General features: G+C 51.1%; 2 protein-coding genes across 4 annotated transcripts; one reads left to right on the top strand and one right to left on the bottom strand.

Annotated features, from left to right (window-relative positions):
* Positions 1–2830: 2830 nt before the first annotated feature.
* LOC123155579 (uncharacterized) lies at positions 2831–4364 on the bottom strand. The gene has a single exon (XM_044573729.1). The coding sequence runs from the start codon at positions 4031–4033 to the stop codon at positions 2948–2950; it is 1086 nt and encodes a 361-aa protein (XP_044429664.1). The 5' UTR covers positions 4034–4364; the 3' UTR covers positions 2831–2947.
* A 5393-nt stretch (positions 4365–9757) lies between these two features.
* On the top strand, positions 9758–14146 carry LOC123157872 (disease resistance protein RPP8). 3 transcript variants are annotated; one of them, XM_044576061.1, is made up of 3 exons: positions 9758–10221; positions 10345–10490; positions 12095–14146. In XM_044576061.1, the coding sequence occupies exons 1-3, from the start codon at positions 9877–9879 to the stop codon at positions 14082–14084; spliced, it is 2481 nt and encodes an 826-aa protein (XP_044431996.1). In that variant the 5' UTR covers positions 9758–9876; the 3' UTR covers positions 14085–14146. The 3 variants fall into 3 exon arrangements, with proteins under 3 accessions (XP_044431996.1, XP_044431997.1, XP_044431998.1); XM_044576062.1 differs by having other exon boundaries at positions 9760–10215; XM_044576063.1 differs by lacking the exon at positions 9758–10221 and adding an exon at positions 10660–10860 and having other exon boundaries at positions 10354–10490.
* Positions 14147–14164: the final 18 nt, after the last annotated feature.

Here is a 14164-nt window from a genome sequence, read left to right on the forward strand (position 1 = left end):
AGAGGTGAACGCGTCCCAATCGAACTCGTTGAGACGTTTCTAAATAGATTGCAGCCATATGGCCGCTGGCCCCGAGAAATTGAGGGCGGCCATGGGGACCCAGAAGGATTGAGTTATCCCAAACATGCTAAAGTACTGCTCACACAAAGTTTTCCATAGGTTCGGATTTTCGCCCGAAAATTGGGGGAAAACGATGGAGGGATGCGCCTGACCCAAACCCGTGAGCATTTGACTCGCGTGTGTGAACGGCGACAGCGGGGTGGGGGAGTTCAGTAGGGTGGTCTGACCTTTTGCCGGGGGCGGAGGTGGCGTCTCCAGCGACGCCACCGGATGCCCCTGTTGGAGATTGAACACGCCGTGGCCATCTGGCCCTTGCTGGTTGCTCGTTGCGCCTGCCGAGGTGCCCACGTGGTCCTCCAGCGGCTGCAACGTGGGTGCACGCTGGATCTCCTCCCCTTTGGGTGACGTAGGGGGAGCGGCTTGAAGGGCGGCCACCGCGTCACTGAGATCCACGACGTGACGCTCCAGATCTGGGCGCCAACTGAGGAGATCGTCGATTTTTGTTGATGTCGACTGGTGCGCCTTGGTGAGGCCGTCGATGGCGGCCTCGATATTCGTCTCGAACAGGGTGAGAAAGGCGGAGACTCCTGGATCCATGGCGTCACGAGCTTGGCGGAGGCCGCGCGTCTCGATGAGATGCGCCAGGACGGAGCGGAGCGGCGAGGAGTGGTTGCTGGCATCTCTGATACCAAATGATAAGGTAGCAGTACGGGATCGATCTATTGCTCTCCAAAGTAGTAGCTGTTACAGATCGAGTACATGGAGCGGTGCTCAAATGGGGGAAACAGGAAGAACTAGGGTTTGTGGGGAAGAGGGAGCCGCCGCCGATTCGTGTCGTGATCCTCTGGATGGTGATGCCGAGTCGCACGCCTCCTTTAGTAGCCGCGTGGGGCGGGCTTCAGTTAGCCCACGTCGGCCCGATGACGAGCGGGTTGGGCCTCCTGGCCCGTGTTGGCCGCTGAGCAGGGACGACGTGGCCTTGGCTGTCGCTGCTCGTTGGGTCCTGCTTGCCAGCACCGTTGACAGGTTGCCTGGTCAGTGCGTGTTGGGTATGGTTGTTGGGCTGATTATGCGCTTGTGGGTTTGCATGTTGTATGAGTAGTACACATATTGTTGGTTTGTGTCGCTTTTCGCCCGATTTTCTATCAATTAACTGAGCAATTTCCTTTTTCTTAATTAATCGATGAGGTAAATCTTTTGTCTTTGTTTTGATTTTTTTTTTTTGCTAAGAGTAGTGATTTTGGCTCGCTCGGGCTTGATCACCGATGCGAGATGGTCAACGACGATCATATTCGATCTTCGGATCGATTTGTATTCCCGGGCCATGAGGTTTTTGTTGAAAATCAGTTAGTTTATGATTGTGGGATTATACCGGATAGGCGATATTTCTCTTTACATGGACGGTGGATGGCGATCGTCAACCACGTTGTCGTCCGGCATAATAGCTGAGTCCTTGGAAGTTTGGCAAAAGGGACGATGACCGCGAAAGTACCATTCTACGCCGAGAGCAAATGCTTCTGGTGTGAACAGTAAAATCAAAAAAATAGAAAAAATATATAAAAAAATCTGAATTTTTTTTATGACATACTTTCACAAGTGTTTCCTGTGCATGGAAATTTTCATCACGAAATCACATTCATGGAAGTCGTGCCAAAAAAACAAAATCAGAGCTACAAAATGCTTTTGTAAGTAATATTTTTAGAGCATCAATTTTATTTTTTTACCACACCTTCCATCAATGTGATTTTGCGATGAAATTTTACGTGCACAACAAACATTTGTATAAGTATGCCACAAAAAAATTCAGAATTTTTTGACATTTTTTTGAATTTTTTTTATTTTACTGTTCACACCAGGAGCATTTGCTCCTGGGTGTAGAAACTCCACGTCCCGATGACCGCTCTTGTTCAGATTGTTATTCATATATTCATCTTCGCTGATCAATGTGTTGTGCGTAGTTCGTTACCTTCTTGAGGATATGTAATAAATCTTGCTATTAATCTTGTGATGAAGTAAAATGTAGTTCAATGTTTTGATATTATATTAGGAATGGCGTTTTGGCTCTTGGCCTCCATGGAGGCCGTTTTTCTTTTGAAAAAAAAATCGAAATTCAAAAATTCCAGTTAAAAAAATCTATTTTTTTTGTACAAGTAAACAGGCGTACGTGTATAAAATTTCAGGATAAAATACGTTGAAATGTGACCTGTACAAAGATGACAAATTCATGGTCTGAAAGGATGAATAATATCATGTGTTAAAAAGCCTTAGATTAGTCTTTTTCGCACATCCCTCGTTTCAGCGTATTTGGTCTTTACACACTTGTGCAATATGCCTTCATCTATCTCTGTAACATTTTCAGATTTTTTTGAAATGTAAAAATATGAATTTTCAAGAATTTTGAATTTTGTATTTGGAGGCCTTCATGGTGCTCGGCCTCCAAAAGCAATTTCGGTATTATATTGTGATATAATTCTCTAGTTTGCTTTCATTTTTAAACATTTTCTACGCCCTGGGCCATGACATAGATAGCTTGGGGCACAGCTATGCCTTTGCATGTAGACTGACAACTAGGAGCAACATGACAGAACAAGTTCAAAACGAAAAAGAATGGTAAAACTTGGCACAACTAACACCAAATGGGTAATCCCGATGACAAACTGTGTTAAACGGTTTAATCCGTGTACAAAAAAATAATTGCAAAAACATGGGGCATAAAACTGGAATTACCCAAAAAATAGATTATGTAAATCTAACTTCAAATGCGTGAGAATCAAGATATTATAGCTACGAAATCACCAACGACATGTCTCTATGGCTGCAATTCCCCTTTGAACATAAAGCTTTTCTTCCTCTTCGGCCTAACACCTTCCGTGACAACAATACTAGTCTAGTGGAGATAATGGAAGACTTGGCTGGAGCTGCGTGTCCCGGGATTCGAACACTGAGGCAATGATGCGGCTGACAGCAGCTGGCTCGTGCTTGTGCCGGGGCGACGGGACTCCTCGGCCTGCCAATGCGCCGTGTAGTTGCTTCCGAGAGTGAAGTTGTCGGCGACGCCCATGGCCACGGCGTACCCGTATCCAGTTGGTAGTGTCTTCATGTAGTCCCCGCCGGCGACGACCTGAGCGGAGTACTCTGGCGCCGGCGTACCGTCGGCGAAGGCAGGGTAGTGCCCAAGTGTCAAGACTGCGTTGCACAACTCGTCGGTGTGCCACATTGTCAGATCAGGCCAGTCGTAATGAGCCTTGCCGGAGCCCGGCGCGAGCGTCTCGTCGACCGCGCCCGAGTAGTTGCCGCCGCCGATGCACTGGAAGCCGCACCCTGGTTGCATCTGGAAGCCATCTTCCCCGAGCAGGCCGTCCTTGTTCCCGCCGTGCCACGGCACCATCTGCAGCTGGTGGAAGCCGACGACATCCATGTCCACGGGATTGCTTCCAATGCACGGCACGTCGCCACCTTGCGCGAGCTGCTGCGGCATGACGGCGTCGTCGGAAGCATCCGGCGCGACCTGCTCGCCGTGGCTGCCGTCGGCGTGTAAGCCCAGGGCCTCCATCCTGTCTCCCGCGGCCCGCAGCGCGGCGTCGATTGCGTCGAGCAGCTCCCGCGCCTCGGCCAGCGTCACGTCGTTGAGCGCCGCGTCCCAGTCCGCGAGCGTGGCGGGGCAGCCGTGGCGCACCCTGGCGAGCTTGGCCCTCTCCTTGCCCAGCTCCGCCTCGAGGTAGCCCCGGTGCGTGTGCTGCGCGCGGGCCTCCGGCGGGACGGCGCGGCGGTACCGCTCGACGACGCCCTCCTCCGACTCCCACACGAGAGGCGGGGCCCCGGCGCCGGCTAGGCAGACGAGCGCGACCGGGACCGCGCATAGCGTGGCGAGCTCCTTGGCCTTGTTCTGGAGCCCCTTGGTCCTCCTGCCGCACGTGGCGGCGCGCCCCCGCGCGCTCTCGACGAGCCTCATCGCGATCTTGCCGCGCGTCATTGCTGGCTGGGTGGCGGTGCGTGCGAGGCTACGAGCTTCTCTTCCTCTGCTCCTCCGATCCGATCCCGTTGGCTCGTTGCAGCTCTCCGGCGAGGCGCCTGGTGTATATGTAGATGAAAAAAAGGAAGGTTTCTGTGCGCCGGAGCCGGGCGTGGACTCGAACGCGGTGGCCCCTAGAGTGCTAGGCAGTAGGCAGTAGGCCTGTTATTAAGCCCGTAATCTTGCATTAGCTCCAAAATGATGATGTAGCCTGCAGGCTGCTCGCCATAATCTCCCATTAGCTGCGGAAAAGATTCACTTGAATCCCACGTCAGGCGCGGATTAAGGCGTAGGCCGTGATTAACCAAAATAAGGAAGGCGATGCTTGCTTGGGTAGCAAACCGTTTCGATCCCGGTGGGCTTCGGTTAAAGGAAGGTGAAGCTCAGCTTGGGTAGCAAACCGTTTTCGACCCCGGTGGGCTTCCAATTAAAGGAAGGTAAATCCGGTTTCTACTTGGCACAATTAACGCGACATCCTTGAGGTAGGTTTCCGTTTAGTACGGCCATGACCGGTGCTCGCGTATCAGGCTCAGCTAGCCCGAAGAATTCTTTTCTTTGTAGGATATAATTCGAATAATTTAGGGTGAATTTCAGACACACCTAGGCATCTTGCAGACTCGTAAATCGAACACGGTATCTGTCCATGGATGCGTACGGACGCGTTCGTGGACACTGATACATGAGCCGGTAATCCAACCATGTATGCATACATTTTTAATCCAGATTTAAATAAACCAATGAATAACATGCAAGCTGGATGGTTTTTATCTAAACCGGACAAAAAATCTTTACATTTCGGACATATTTCAACTAAACTACATCTTTTTTGTTCTTGAGGAAACTAAATTATAGCTGACTAGGCTATTACAATAAACTAGTCTAAATGGTCGCCGGCCACGACCGTTCCCGTTTCCTATGACATGTCTTTTTCATGTCCGGCAACAAGCTCACTGGCCCACCGTGAGCCCCGGAAAGTGAAGCTTCAGTGGGAGGGAAGAATAGTGGCATCCGCCGGGCAAGCTCACCCGTAGTGAGGCCTAGCAAGACGTCGGCGGTAGCTTTCCTGGGACCCGAGTGGTGTCGGCCTCCCGTGTTCTACTCTTCCTTGCTATCAACGCCGGCGGATGTGGATGTGTTGGCCTCATCACTGTGGCAGCAGGCCACGGACAACGGTGGGGGCACAGCCGACGGGGAGATGGTGGCGTCCCAGGTCTCGTCCTCAAAATCCCACGACGCCGCATCGATGTCCACGAATAGGCGTATTTGTCCGCCCTCACGACGCGCAGCCGCCATCACTCGCGAGCGCTGCAGTAGGACAAGAGCAGTGCCAACTGCTCATCGAGGAAGCCCGGACCGTCCGCCACCTTAGTCGTGACAACATTTGTCAGTTGCGTGGTCGTCCGCGATTTGTTCCTTCGCGAGCTAGCGCTCATCGTGGAGCTGCAGGTTGTACCTTTGGTCCTCCCGCGACTGTTGGAACACCACCTCTCGTTCTTCCGTCATCATGTCGATGAAGTGTGTTCGTGCCTCACCCAAGGTGATGCCGGCATGGACTGCTGAGTGTGGTGGCACCGGCTCGTCTTCGGTCGGGTCTTCCGTTGTCTCGTCGGCGTTGCTGCCGTCCGGAGAGCTCGTCGGCAAGCCAACCTATATCCGTTTAGCTTGGCGGGGCTGCCAACAGGCCGCACCGTCGGAGATCTGTTGCTTCTGTTCGGTGGAGAGGTTGTGATGTAGGGTAGAGACCCTATGTGGCCCAATCTTCACAAACTGGAGATGGATTTGAGGTAGAACGCGAATAACACAAGGGGAATCATGAGGGATACACACAAATCAACACAAATAGATGCAAATAAAGAGACGCATAGATAGATCATTGATATATACTCCCTCCGTTCTGAATTACTCGCTGCAGAAATGGATGTATCTAGATGTATTTTAGTTCTAGATACATTCATTTCTACGACGAGTAATTTGAAACGGAGGGAGTATCATCCAAAAAGAGAGATGGAACAAGATATGGTTCTTTCCCAAGTCCTAGGACAAGGATGGCTTGATGATTCATTGCTTCTATGAAGCCTTTCTTCTCCACATGTGGAGGCCTTAGTAACCATGGAAGGTTCTTCTCCAAGAGGAGGTCTTAATCATGTAGGAGGAGATAGATCCCACCATGGGGAGAGATCTGAGCAAAGCTCTATGGTATCTAGTTTCTACTTTGCTGGCTCTAGAAATGGGGAGGGAAAGGGGTATTTATAACCCAAGCCACGGAAGGGTAAGCGAGGGGCAAAAAGGGAAGAGTTACAAGGCCAAAGGCCCAAATTACGCACAAGCACGTCGGATGCCCGGATCTTGGTTGGGCGCTGGATGTCTGACCGAGTAGGGCTTCTATTGCCTCTTGCCCAATTTTTGGGAAGAGGTCGGATGTTCGATGTAGTGCGGAATGTCCGGGCGGTCGCCGGATGTCCGTCCGCTGGCGATCTTCGGTCGTCAGTTGGTGTTGCCCTTCTCTAGATGGTGCTCAATGTCTGGTCACTATAATTCAGTAGCTCTGTCTTCTTTCGTTGTCGTTTTCATGATTCCCTCGTGGATGGTATAATCATTCTCTTGCGCTCGAACTCCTCCTCGCCATGTGCGAAACTCCGCTGAAACCTATGTATGCATGAGTAGGAGATTCAAGTAGTATACCATCCTCGGAGAGCACAACTAGACACATGTAAAGGAGAAGATTCACCTTTATATGTATAAAGTAGATGTCACATGTGTCACTTGGCGAAGGGACTCTTGACATGGTCTAGGATGCTCCGTGTCAGGTTCTCCCACAGTGATTTGGAGCTTGAGGCCATGGCGGGTGTGGTGCATAGAGGGGATAGGGGTGCGGAGGTGTGATGCGGCTCTTGCCGAGCCTGGCCAGGTATAAATAGCGGGTGGCGGGTTGTTTAATGCCAGCAGGTGAACAAACATGTGACGTTTGCATGCGGGCATCGAAGTGGGTTTCTCAGCAAATGTGTTTGTTTAATGCCGCCAGACGGATGGATGGGAGGCGTTTGCGTGGGGGCAAAAGGCGCGTACACCGGGATGAGGCACGTGTAGTGCTCTCGGCCGTTGCGCCGCTTCAATGCGGGCATCCAGTGAGAGATCTCGTCAGCTCTAGGCCGACATGAATGCAGCGCTGGCGCTCTGGAGCGGCGCCGCGACATGAATGCGTGACAACTGCTTTTTGCGAGAAAGGGCGCGGGCGAGCGAGAGGGTTTTGGGTGGGTCCGGGGTGTCGGACGCGTGTGTGCCAGCGGTACGAAACCCGGATCGGTCCACGGATCGATGAGGTGTCTTGTTGGATGGCAGAATGGGTTTGAACCGTTCGGTCCGAACAAATGCCGGGGGTTTGAGGGTTCGTGTTGGAGATGGTAACTAGGGTTCGTATCCGATGTTTGTGCCCCTCGAAATCCTAAGCTTTATAGCCATGTATTTAACCTAACGGGGTTGGTGCTTAGGTTGTTTCTTCTGTACAATAATGTCACCAAGGGCTAGTCTTGGTTGGTGTCATTTTTTTAGCCATATTTTTTTGGAATTGTATAGCCATATATTTCGAAAAAAGTAAAGAGAAACAAAAGACTGAAAAATAAAAATAGTTAGAGCAACTCCAAAGGGCCGATCCATTTCGTCCGGCTGCGGCCGTTTGGGTCGGCGCGGAAAAAAGTGGCCGCCCAACGTGCCGACCCAAACCCAAATAACGTCCGCGTCGCATCCACGCCGACGCATTTGTGGCCCAAATTTGCGCCCCAAATGCGTCGGCGTGGACGCCGAACGGACGCTTCACGCGCCTTCTCACTATCCGCCGCGTCCCCACATGGCAGGCGTCCAACTACGCGCTGCCCACGCGGTCAGCTTAATTTATGACGACGGACCCACGCGTCAGCAACGACGCTCGTCCTTTTTTAAGCCGACCGTTCGACGGGGCCGTCCTCATCCAAACTCGCCGTCCACATCTGCCCACCTTTGCTCCCTCGTCGCCGGCAAACCCTAGCCACCACAACCACAGCGAGATGGGCCTCTTCTTCGGCGCCAGCGGCAGCAAGGCCAAGGACAAGTCACCCGTCACCCCTTTCCCCTCCGAGTTCCTCACACCTCCACCGGCGCCGGCGCCTCGCCGACAGAGGCAGCGCGTCAATGTGCCAGTGCGCCAGGCGGAGTGGCACTGGCAGAACCGCCAGCCTCTGCCGTATCCGGATGTGACGCTGCCACACGACTGGCATCTGGATCCAGATAGGATCCCAGTGCCGGCCGCGCCACGGTCGACTCGTGCTCACGCAGAGGAGGTGCGGCGCCGGCGGGCGCTGCTGGCGGCGGAGCAGCGCGCCGACCCGGCCTACGCAACCGACTCGCCCAACTGGGCGAGGTGGTTCGCCTTCGAGCACGAGGAGGCGAGGCGACGGGGCGTGCGCGAGGTCGACCGGAGGTTGCCGCCAACGCCGCTCGTTGTCCGCGAGGAGGACCAAGCGGCGGAGGACGCCTACCAGGCGGCCCTTGCGGCCGCCTACCGGGAAAGCGAGGAGGACGAGCGGCGCAGAGCGGAGGCGGCGGAGGAGGCGGAGGCGGAAGAGGAGGCCCGGTATGAGGCAGCAATGGCGCAGGCCCTTGCCCTCTCCGCGGCGGGCGACAGCGTGGTGCCGCCGGTGGCCTCGCCGTCCCCCATCAAGCCAGAGCCGCAACCGGAGCCAGAGCCCGAGCCCATCGCGCATTTCTCCTGGAATGGAGTGGTGCACGAGTGGGTGTCCGCGCCACCGGTTTGGCTGGGGGCGACGCCGGCGCAGGAGCAGGCGTACCTCGAGATATGGCGCTAGCGCCAGCTGGCAGGGGAGCGCCTTGACAGCGAGTATGAGGAGATGCTCGAGCGCGACCTCGAGGAGGAGCAGCGCGAGGCCGAGGAGGAGGCACGCCAGGCCGCGACTGCACAGGCGGCCGCGCACCCCCCCCCGCCCCGGCACTGCCTGCGCCGGCACAACCCGACATGACGGTGCTCTGGAACACGGCGTTCGCCTGGGCCGGGCCGGCGCCGACGCTCATCGACCTCACGGACCCCGAGGACGACGCCGCCGCCGCCTAGGGCAACGCGCCGCCTCGTAGTTTATTAGGCTGTTTTTTTAATGCAAATGTGGACGCGTGGACTCTCGCCGGCCTTCGTGGCCGGCTTTAATGTTTAATTAATGTTGTTTCTCAAGCCAGTGTTGGGCGCACGCGCCGACCCAAATGCGAAAGCGGGCATCCGTGTTCGTCTTGCCGACCCAAACGGACAAAAAGCGGACGAAATCGCCGTCCGTTTGGGTCGGCCCGTTGGAGTTGCTCTTAAAATGCTCTTGATGGAGTTCAAATAAGGACGTGTAGACCATCTTCAGCCGTTGGATGCGCGATGGAGGGCTGCAGTTCTTTACGGCAGCTCGACGAAGCGGTAAGTTGCGGTTAGATGCAGATCCAACGGCAGAAACTCGAGCTAAGGATGTCGGGAACAGCAAAACTGCCTTGTTTCTTCAGTTAAGTAGACTTTTGCTGTCAAAAAAAAAAAGAGCTGGGTGTAGACTTCTTCAGAAATCATCGTGAATGGAGCCTGACATGGTGTCCGTCCCACGGGGGGCGGCGCGTTATGGTGGAGGCCTCCGAGAATAGGACCATTGGCATTGCCAGCTTCATTAGTCCCACGCCAACCACGCCACGTACCAGGCTACTAGCGACAACCACGCCAGTGCGCCACCACCAACCAAACTTACCAAGCACACTGAGTGAGTGAGGCAGACGGAGGCGGGCAACCAATCATGGCGGACGCGGGCGTGACGGGGGTGGCGGCGAAGCTGGGCGAGCTCGCGGCGGCGGAGGCGACGGCGCTGCTGCGGGTGGACGCGGAGATCCGGTCCCTGCGCCGGAAGCTGGCCTACCTGCAGGCCCTCGTCCGCGGGGCCGACCGCGCCCGCCGCGGCCGCGCCAACGAGCTGCTGCTGCTGTGGCTGCGGGAGACGCGGGAGGTCGCCTTCGAGGTCGAGGACGCCGTCGACGAGTTCCACCTCCGCGTCGAGGCCTTCCACCTCAGCGCCAAGGGCCGCCGCGGCTGGTGGCACGGCGCAGCCTTCAACCTAGTCCAGGGCCTCGCCACTCAGGTAAAAGTAATACACCCCTCTCGTCGTTGAACGCCTCCAGATTCCCTTAAATTACGCCAATTATGCAAAATTATACTTTCGTTTTTGATGAATGTTGATGGGCTACAAACTAAGCAGTAGGTTGTGCAGGTTGTCGTACGTCATGGTCTGTCGAATCAGATAGTCAAGATCAACGAAAGGATCGATGAGCTGAATCAGAACAAGGAAACATATGCTATTGAGAGTTTTCCATCCGAAACGTGGAATTCATCATCGATTGAGACTGATCCCGAGTGGTACGCTAGTTTTTGTTGTTTCTTTGCTTATTACGTGTACTTGAGTTTGAGGTAGTTTCTCTTGTTCTTGTTCTGCTTGCACAATGCTGTTTCTTTTTGTTTCAATAGTGGCTCTTATTTCTTTTGCATTTTCCTTTCTTTTGATGTGCATGCAATGCACTGGTACAAGGATCAAGAGCTGCGAGGATCTGACAATTCCATATTAACGCTGCTAGGCAGTGGTAAAGCTGCTGCCTTGTGACCATGAGGTCATGGGTTCAAGTCCTGGAAACAGCCTCTTACAGAAATGTAGGGAAAGGCTGCGTACTATAGACCCAAAGTGGTCGGACCCTTCCCTGGACCCTGCGCAAACGGGAGCTACATGCACCAGGTTGCCCTTTTTTTAAATGCAAGGATCTAGCACCCTTAAACTCTCAAAAGTCAAAATTGTTCACTTTCCCCATCTATCGGAACTGTGATGGTATTGGCTGATGTGGTGTCTTTATGTCTTTTTTGTGTGGCTATTATCATGCCCACGCGAGCAATAGTCAGTGTGTCACCATTTCAGAAAGAATTGAGGAAATCACATCAAAATTAGATAAAATGTAAAAAAAAGAACAGGAAATTCACCAAAACAGATAATTGAAAATTTTGATGACAATAGTAAACATTTGAAAAATTAGACGTAAATAAATTTTAATATTCAAGGAACTAATAAATCGATAAAAAGGAAAAATAAAAATTTGTCCACAATTTTGTAAGTTTCTGGCAAATAAAATTTGAAAAATAGAGATTTTTTGACGTAAGAACACATTTGAACTAGTTCTTTTAAAGGTTTTCAATATTTCCCAATTTTTACTAGAAAAGTTCGAATGATGGAAATATTGCAAAATTTAAAAGAGCTATAGCCCTTTATAACATATTTTTATACGCCTTTCAAAAAATCTACCATTTTTTTTCTTTATTTGGATGATCAGTTTTTACTGTTTTTCAAATTTATTTTCCTCCTTTTTCTATGTAAATGTTTTGGGTTCCCCCTTGATTATTAATATTTAATTGTTTTTGTACCAAACTTTGAGTGATGCTGACCTAGTGACGTTTTTCCACGTGGATAACATTCCAACAAAAATAGACACATATGCGCCATGCCATGCAAAATCACAACTGCTTTGGTAGTGTAGCGGGGTGAGCAGTTATAAAGTGAACTGTGGCTTGACTAGTTTGATTGTTGATTTGGGATACTACTGTCACATAATGTACCTTGAGTATGTATCAACAATATTACTTTGCACCTCCATGTTGATTGAGTTACTTGCTTAATTATGTAGGCCATCCCTCTCAGAAAATAGACAACTAATTGAATAAATAATGTTATGTAGTTGAATATTGTAAGAAAATCATATGATTAGTTAGTCTGGGACTCTGTTCTGACTTCTGAGTAAGACATGTTACTCTTTAGGATTGAAATCCTGGGTCGTACAACATGGTGGTCGTATTGATAAAGTCTAGGAGACACTGTATAGTGTCACATTTTCTTTTCTTGTGTATTGATAATTTGGGCTTGATCACATATTTCAGTGACAAACCCTTTTATCAAGTTTCAAGTTATTTTATTGGTGCTGCAGGTACGAGGATGGGTATGTTGAAGACTCCAGACAAAGTGAATTTACAACCCTCAAAGACCAAATTGACAAAGAGAAGATTGTTTGTCACCGTGCTGTCACCTCAATTCTGGGCGAGTGTGGCATTGGAAAGAAAACACTTGCAAGAAAGCTGTACAACGACCCTGATATCATGAGAAACTTTGAGGTGCATGCATGGGTGTGTCTTCCACCACACATCAGGTTCACAGACTATGTGGAGACTATGTACAAGCAGGTCAGCTCAGAGGTCCCAGAAGCACCTGAAAAAGTTGGCAAGGCATCATTGGCAACTGGTGATGGAGAAACCATTAGTAAAGAGCGCAAACTTCGAGAACTAATGCAGAACAGGCGGTACCTAGTTGTTCTTGATGGTTTGGTCGAAATCAGTGACTGGAATTCTTTGTTGGATGTCCTGCCAGATGAAAACAATTGCAGCCGAATCTTGCTTACGACACGCTTAAGTGTGAAGGAAATCAATCATATGGACCCGCGTATTGCTCCCCTTGAATTGGGTTGCCTTGAAACCATACACGGTCAACAGTTGTTTTGTCGACGAGTTTTTGGAGCAAAGAAACCTCCAGAAATTTACAAGTGCAAAGCTTACTATGACAAAGTTCACAATATATCAACAGGTCTTCCGCTAGCCATCATTGTTCTTGCTGGAGTATTACGATCAAAGGTGATTCCCGCGGAGTGGGATGAAGTGCTTGAGCAACTCGAGACCAATGGCCAGCCAAAACCACTTGGAAGGATATGGTCTTTAGCTTTTGATGATTTGCCACACCATCTAAAGTCATGCTTTCTCTACTTTGCGTCCATGTCAGAAAATATTATTGTTTACCCAGATCGTTTGGTGCGTCTGTGGATTGCCGAGGGTTTTGTGGTGCCAAAGAAGGGAAAAACTTTGGAGGAGGTCGGGTTTGACTATCTGAAGGACCTTGTCTCAAGAGGACTAGTCCAGGTCATGGACAAGGATGCTGGAGGGCGAATCAAGCTAGTAGCCATCCACAATCTGCTTCACGCGTTCCTGGAATCTGAAGCACGGGACTCTGGTTTCCTTGAAATCCACCACCAAGCTAACGTCCTAAATCCAAATGCAGTGCGGCGCCTTGCTGTACACAATTATGTGGATTCATTTGTCAACATACCGAATGAATTTCCTAAGCTGCGTTCTCTTCTCTGCGATTTCGCAGAAGACCAACGCAGCAGCACAATATATGAATCGCCTCAACCTCATACACCATGGGGCAGCTTTGCAGAGATGTGCTTGAGAGCATGTGGAAGTTCCGACAGAGCTGGCCTAAAGACCATTCATGGGCTGCACTTCTTACAGGGCTCTAGGTTCCTGCGTGTCATCGATCTGAATGGTTTGAAGATCCAAAAGCTGCCAAATGAGATTGGAAGCATAATACACCTGAGGTACCTTGGTATTAGAAACAGCAACTTGGAGGAGCTCCCTTCGTCCATTTCTAAGCTTGACAACCTTCAGAAATTGGATGTAAGGAGAACAAATGTGAGAAGAGTTGTCGACGAATTTTGGGAAATTGAAGCACTGAGGCATGTGCTTGCTGAGAAAATTTTGTTGCCTGATTGCAGAGTCTCCTTGAATAACTTGATGACCCTTGATGGTGCGGAGCCTTCACATCCATGGCATGATCAAATATGTCCATTGAACTACATGTTATGTCTCCGGTCTCTGTCCTTGTCTGGCATTTCCGAAACACATACTAAAGCACTCTCGGCAGCTCTCAGGAAAATGGAGTTCCTTGTGAACCTCAACTTATATGGTGAAGTCCTTCCATCTACAATGTTCACCGACTCAAGCATGCGCCGCCTCCAGGTGCTGGTTCTACATGGCAGGCTGGAAGACCTTGATGCTTCACAGAGCGACCGATATGTCATGCCAAACCGGCCGTTCGTCCGTGATTCGGGCGGATCGGATCACGCGTTTGATGTCCTTGCTGGGTGCTGACGGGCTCGACATTGTGGGCCACGATACGGGCCCATCGACAGCAGCAAAGATTGATGTTTTTCAGTCCGTGGACTGTGGGC

The sequence above is a fragment of the Triticum aestivum genome, chromosome 7B (assembly GCF_018294505.1).
Source record: "Triticum aestivum cultivar Chinese Spring chromosome 7B, IWGSC CS RefSeq v2.1, whole genome shotgun sequence".
NCBI classification, from domain to species: domain Eukaryota; kingdom Viridiplantae; phylum Streptophyta; class Magnoliopsida; order Poales; family Poaceae; genus Triticum; species Triticum aestivum.